At 29.9% G+C, this 6,901-nt stretch overlaps 1 protein-coding gene across 3 annotated transcripts; it reads right to left on the minus strand.

The window, feature by feature from the left end:
- Window positions 1-316: 316 nt before the first annotated feature.
- On the minus strand, window positions 317-5,582 carry LOC112776658 (low-specificity L-threonine aldolase 1). Of its 3 annotated transcripts, none has more exons than XM_025820887.3 (11): window positions 5,241-5,582; window positions 5,059-5,101; window positions 3,862-4,315; window positions 3,086-3,197; window positions 2,539-2,589; window positions 2,263-2,334; window positions 2,010-2,142; window positions 1,879-1,931; window positions 1,617-1,717; window positions 997-1,063; window positions 317-555 (listed from the first exon to the last, which is right to left on the minus strand). In XM_025820887.3, exons 3-11 carry the CDS (start codon window positions 4,302-4,304, stop codon window positions 517-519), a joined length of 1,071 nt encoding a protein of 356 aa, XP_025676672.1. In that variant the 5' UTR covers window positions 4,305-4,315; window positions 5,059-5,101; window positions 5,241-5,582; the 3' UTR covers window positions 317-516. The 3 variants fall into 3 exon arrangements, with proteins under 3 accessions (XP_025676672.1, XP_025676673.1, XP_025676674.1); XM_025820888.3 differs by having other exon boundaries at window positions 5,309-5,547; XM_025820889.3 differs by lacking the exon at window positions 5,059-5,101 and having other exon boundaries at window positions 5,241-5,494.
- Window positions 5,583-6,901: the final 1,319 nt, after the last annotated feature.

A 6,901-nucleotide genomic window follows, 5' to 3' on the forward strand; every position in this document is an offset into this window, starting at 1 on the left:
GTAAAATAGTTTTTAAAATTTAAAAATACTATAATAGACATAAATGTAAGTATTAAATTTGAAAATTAGTTAACATATAAAATTATATTAGACTTTTAAATTTTGAAAAGCACAAACCAACTTTAAAAAGCTCTATGTTAGGTGCTTTTAAAACTATTCCGATCTTTTAAAAGTTACAAGTACAAGCAAATAATCTTTTTTATTTACTAAACATAAAATGAGGAGTTTGAGCTTTTAAAAAGCACAAACACTTCTTAGCTTTATCAAACCAAGCCTAAATATTGATAGACTAAATATAGAAGAAAACATTCCAGGATGCACTTACTAATTATCAAACTAATTTATAGCAGGAAGACATCAAGAAGGTACCGAGGTAATAATCCATTCCTTGTCTTTAGGGTACATTAAAGAAAATACAAAAAAAAAAAAAAAAAAAACAGCAAATACAACAACAGATATGAAATGCAATTGAATAGAATTTTATCGATTAACTGCCAAATTCAAAATTTTCTTCCACTAGTTGCCATTTTCACTTTGCCCTCCCTTAACAGCATGCTGCAACAATTAACAAAAATAGAACCAGTCTCACATAGTCATATTCAAAGATAGTCAGAGACAATTTAGATAAATAACTTAATTAAGAAATTTTTTATAAAAAAAAAAAAAACTTAAAATATAAAAATTTATATTAAAAGTAGTTTATAAATAAATTATTGTATTTGAATTTTTAGTCACAAAAGTGTTTATTTTAAAGAAGTGATAGACAACTTTTAGAAGAGAAGAAATCACTTTTTTAATTTCTTCATAAACATTATAAATAACTTTTTCAAAAAGTTACAAATTAATTTTAAAAATTATACTAAACATTAATACTGTGAATTTTCATAATTCAAAAGTTAAAATGTAACTTTTGGACCTTGTCTCGGTATAAGACAAATGCAAGTTAAATAACAAAGTATATAAACATAGCATCTATTTCTATTCAATATTCATCACCTGAAAGCATGACAAGGCATATTGCACATCACTTGCTGAAATTTGGTGGTGGAGGACAATCCTAATTCTGAAACAAAATGCAAACACTGTCATTAGCTTGTTGCCCTATCAAATAAAAATACTCTCCATATAGTGTGGAAGAGATGATATGGATATCTTTGTTTATTTCTCATAAACAATAATAATTGGGGAGTAGCAAGACAAATCAAGGAGTACCATGTATAATGTAAGCTATTCTTGGGAGAATTCAATGTAAGTTCATCCGTTAATCTAATTTGATAAGGAAAATACAATATGTATATTGTCAAACATGAAAATATATTTTAACATCTCATTGAACTCTTAAGCTTCGGGAAAATGCAGCCCCTGCTTTTTAGTATTAATGCCAAGCCAGAATTCTTTAACATATGAAGTACTATCATATCAGATGTGTTGAACGATAACACGTTGAAAATTTTGAAAAAATGAGAGAAGATCTGCGGCATGGTCTCTAACTTCACACATTTGGACACAAATAAAGAGGTACTAATTAAGAAATATACAAAACAGTATTATTTTGAAGTTAACAATTATTTCGATTATTTATAACAGACTGAATGTTGTTGAAGGAAGAATTAAACCTTGATGGGCTAACATCCATCACAAGGATACCACGTTCTTCCAAGTTCTTGACTATCTTTCCTGCTGATATGTGCAAACCCTCTTCAATTTCAACATATACCTAGCCTCATGGAAGAAAAGAGTTAGTTGTTCAGATAAAACATATGTGCAATGACGCTCTGATATAGAAAGATGAAATTGAAATAATGGTCCAAAACTGGCACAAACAGAGCAGTTTCGGCATCCTAACAAAGTTACTTTTCACTAAATAGTAATACTCACAATATTAGTCTCCACTGGATCCACTCTCAGTCCTTTCATTTCATTCAATCCATCTGAAATGAAGAGGAAGTTATAGCTTTCTTGGGATCACTTGATGCGGAAATAATTAAAATTTGTATGATAATATTTACCAGCTAAAAGTCTAGCTTTCTTGTGATCACTTTCCAGCTTTCCAACATTTTCCTGCAAGGCAACAAGTGCTGCGGCGGCAATGACACCGACCTGCCTCATTCCACCACCTAAGGTTTTCCGCAGCCGTCTAGCCTAAAAAAAAGAAAGAAAAACACTTCAAGTTCAAACCGTTTCAAAACCTATATAGCATATATATTAAATCCTTCTTTCAATCCAAAACTATAAGAAAAAAATGAAATGAAATTGAATTACCTTGGCAATGAAGCTCTTTGATCCAACAATAATAGATCCAATCGGTGCACCTATACCTTTGGATAGGCAAACCTAATTGTTTTCAAAGGAATCACAGGTTGGTTAGGGTTATTAAATTTTTATTAATATGGTATAGAAATAACATAGTAAAATTTTGATTTGAAATTAGTGGTCAGTCCTGTGAAACTTTCTTGAATAAGGTAGATGAAAATGTGCAGTTCAAAAAGCCATACTGAATCCTATGTGGAAAAAGGAAAAGGAAAAAGAAAATCACACCGAAACGGAATCAGCTGCTCGGACAAGCCTATCCACAGGAACCCCAAGTGCCTGAAAAACCAAAATTTTTTGTTAAGAACTTCAATGTTTGTTGGTACCCAGTATACAGTAGCAGCTAACAGGAACAAGGAACAAAAAATAACAGGACAGGACCTACAAAGCTCTCGGCTAGATACATTGTAAAAGGCATCATATTGTTCTCAAAACTCAGACCAACATTAAGAAAAAGTGTTGAATAAGAGAATCAAGTTACTCAATCATGCAAAAAAAGTTCTGAAGAGAAATAAGTATATTTTATTATGTTACTTGTACTAGACAAATGCAGGAACAGAGCAACACGTAATCATTCAAATGGTAAATAAATTTTCTTCTTCCAACTTTGAAGAATTTAATTTCATATTTCTATATCCATACCACATCTAAACTTAATTACTCAAATTCATTCTATGTTCATTCTTGGAGATCATTTTCTAATCAAGATCTATCTATACAGTAATTTATTAAGCTTATAAAGTAACAAACCATAATAGAATACCAATTTACTTACAACTGAAGAGTTGAAAATACGCGCCCCGTCAATGTGAAGCTTCAGATCATGCTTCTTAGCAAGCTCTCCAACTTGATCTGTATATTCAGCTGAAAGACATTTGCCACCAGAGCTACATTCAGGAAAGATATTAGTCACAATTCTTTTGTAAATTTGAATCAATTTAGAAATGGAATGGATTTTCATAAACCAAAAGACATATCTGCAAACTGCATAAGCACTCTATCATTCTAATGTCTGGTAAAAATTGCAAACACTAAACAGGGCAATAAAATAAATCTTCCAATAATCAATTAAGGCTACACAGAAAGACAGCAGTTCTTCCCACAAGGATCAAAATATACCTTAAAAGAAAGTTACAATTATTTGCAAACAAAGATCTGTGACGCAGTAATATATGATATTTGAACACTCAAAGCTTGAGTGTCCAATGGATACCTAACTTAATCCAATGGTGAAAAATAAGAATTTGAACATTAGAGTCGGGCCTACACTGAAATTCAAGGGTAATAAAGTAGGCGTCGGGACAGAATACGAGAAGTTAAGTGTTCAAAATTATTTGGTCTTATGCAATTAACATCATAAATAAGTAACTTTTTCTTCCTGATTTGCAGCATGCAGCAAAAATAAGTGTTTATGTAAAAAATCTAATCTGTTGTGGTATTAAGATCACTCTGCCGGTGAACAACGATCACACCCAACAACAAAGCTTTCTCCCATTAAGTAAACATTGATCAGAAAACTTTTAAAATAAAATGTGAAAAAGGGTTGCTTACTTTGCGTGAGTATTTTCCAAGCAAATAAGCCGAGTAGTTGGATACACTATCTCTCCCCTTGGATCCCTTATAGCAGCCTCAATCAAATCAAGGTCCATGGTTCCGTCACTATTATTCTTCACCGTCCTCGGATGCACCCCACCAATGGTTGAAATCCCTCCATTCTCATAGATAAAGATATGGCAATTGTCCCCAAGAATTACCTCACTTCCCCTAACATCGCAATGTGTGAGCACAGATATGAGGTTCCCCATTGTCCCTGATGGCACAAAAAGTGCTGCTTCCTTTCCCATTATCTTCGCCATCTCGGTTTCTAAGCGGAATACGGTAGGGTCGTAGCCGAGCACATCGTCGTCGACTTCAGCAGTGGCCATGGCAGCTCTCATTGCTTCAGTTGGCTTTGTCACTGTGTCTGATCTAAGGTCCACTGTTCTGGTTACCATTTTCTCTGCAACTGAAAAACAATCTAAAAACTTAGAAGATATGTTTATGATAAAAAAAAAGGCCAATCTCAATGGCAATAGCGGTGTTGCATAGTGGTAGAAAGTAGAAACACATTATAACCAACTTTGACTGGTCAAGTAATCAGCTCATTCATCTGCTTATGCAAGTGTCAAATGTTGGCCTTAGATACTCAACTCTAATTACATTCCAAAAGAGATTAGTGCCATTCCTTCATTATAGGGAGGGCCATGCACATGGAAACCAAGAAAATTCTAATTTCGCACCAATTTTCAATTTAGTACCCAAAAAAAGTAAAACAAAACAATCAAAGTCATCATATTAAAATTGTAAAGTCATTCATGCTTACAGGGACATTTCTCCGCCACCATTGTTGGATTGGATTGGATTAGAATTCAAAAAATTAAAGAAAATAACAAGTTGCATACGCACACACATTTTCCATGTATCAGTAGTACTAGTAGTCTCCGCAACACACGTTTTCATTTTAAAAAAAAAAATAATAATTAAAAAGAAACTTGGTGAAAATTCCCAAGAATTTAGGTGCTGAATTGAACAATTCTACAAAGAAAAAAAACGAGGAAAAAAAGCATCAAATCTTTCCCGAAAAAATATGAGGTATGGTGTGATCTTTGAAACAGGCTCAATGAAATTCAAGCTAAAAATGAAAAAAATAAAACAAAATTATATATAACAGCAAAAAAAGAAAAAGAGAAAGAAAGAAAAAAAAATTACGTAATCGAGTCTTTCTCTGAATCGAAATAATTTGCTTTCTTCCCTATCAACAGCAACAAAATTCAAGAAATCATTAGAAGCTGCAAATTCTCACATAACAGTGACATAAATATAACAGTAATGGATATGATGATGATTAACTACAATTTACAACCTTATGTATTAATTAAACTAATCAGTACCTAAGGTTTAAAAAGAATCAGAGAAAAAAACACTATGGTACTCGAGTACTTGCAGGGAATATTGGTACCAAAAATGTGATGAATCATGCGATGAAACAACACATCAAATATATAGCCCGTGAAATACTGTGACAAAAACGTTGGTTTTTAGAACTTATTGTAGTATAGTTTGAATATTCAGCAGTTTTTTATGGTAATAATTTTGGCATGAAATAAGGGAAGAAAGAAAAAAAAAAGAGAGTAAAGTTGATAATGGTGTTTGTTTTTTTTGTGATCATGTAATAATGCAAGTAACCGTAGTGTGGTTGAGATAGGAACAGCAAGGTCGCGTCACGATGACTCACCAAAATATGTCAAGAGCTTTCATTAATGAGGTGCCAAAATACGGCTGATGCTAATGAGTTAAAAAAAAAAAAAAAAAAAAAAGAAATTTGGTGCTTTTTTGAAAATTAATCTATCTACCTATTCTATTATATAAAAATCGAATTTCTACAATTAATGATAGAGCTAACGTGGCATACTTTTAAGAGTATTTTTCAATTTATTTCTTTTAACGCATTAAATACAAGTTATTACAATAAACTAACTATATCAACTAATTAATTTGATTAGATATTTAAATATCATATAATTTATTATAATTTATTATATCAATTTGATTTGGTAATATTTCCTAATTTATTTATTTTAATATTCTGTTAGTATTTTTTAATTTATTTTTTTTAATTTATTAAACCAAATTTATTGTGTGTACTAATTAATTAATTTGATTAATTTATTAGTCATTAAAATAATAAATTTATGAATAAAATAGGCAACTGAGATATTTTCAACTAATAATTAAATCAAATCAAGTCAAATCATATATATTGAGCTAAATTCAAATCATGTGAATTAAGGACTAAATTAAAATAAGATAATTTTTTACTTATTCAAGTTGAGTGCAATAAATACAAATTAATTTTGTTAGATAATCATAGTTGTCTGGTCTACTATATATAGATGCCCACACAAAATTATAAGAATCGTAATTTTTATCGCTCTTGCTATTTCAACTCTTCTTTTCTTCTTCTTTTTTTTTTCTTTATGTATAATTTATTTTATATATAAATGTATCCAAAATGAGAAAATACGGATGAGTATTTTATTAATTATTTATTTGATGAATATATCTCAATTTAAGCATTCTACTACTGTGGATAGAAGTTGACCTGTAGTAATTCAAAGTGGCCAATGTATATTTTTATAATATTAGATAGAAGAATATTTATTAAAATGAATATACCCATTGTAATGAATTTTTTTTCAATTGTTATATTTTTATGTCAGTCATGTAAATTCTTTGAAGGCACAAAATAATAAAAGATGTTGACTTTAATATCATTAGAAGCTAAATTTAATGGTTCAAATAAGCACCACTAATTATATTAAAAAAGTAATTTTGTAATAATAATGTGATTTACATATTAATTTTTTCGGATAAATTAATTTCAAAATGTAGAATTAGACTCAATTATGCTAAAATTTTAAAAGTAATATAGAATTTGACAACAAAAATAACATTCATTAAGGAAATAAATTTATTTATGACTATTTTCTAATTATAAATAATAACAAGACTTATGAAAAAATATTAATGTCATCATTTTTATTAATTAAAT

This window comes from Arachis hypogaea, chromosome 19 (genome assembly GCF_003086295.3).
Source record: "Arachis hypogaea cultivar Tifrunner chromosome 19, arahy.Tifrunner.gnm2.J5K5, whole genome shotgun sequence".
Classification (NCBI taxonomy): Eukaryota; Viridiplantae; Streptophyta; class Magnoliopsida; order Fabales; family Fabaceae; genus Arachis; species Arachis hypogaea.

What these genes read in the sequence shown, in the direction of transcription:
- LOC112776658 (XM_025820887.3), bottom strand. Translation starts at nt 4,304, where the DNA reads ATGGTAACCAGAACAGTGGACCTTAGATCAGACACAGTGACAAAGCCA. An exon ending in GTATTTTCAACTCTTCAGTT is followed by an intron (nt 2,590 to 3,085) that starts GTAAGTAAATTG and finishes TTGGTTTTTCAG; the next exon opens with GCACTTGGGGTTCCTGTGGA. An exon ending in ATGCCTTGTCATGCTTTCAG is followed by an intron (nt 556 to 996) that starts GTGATGAATATT and finishes TAATTGTTGCAG; the next exon opens with CATGCTGTTAAGGGAGGGCA.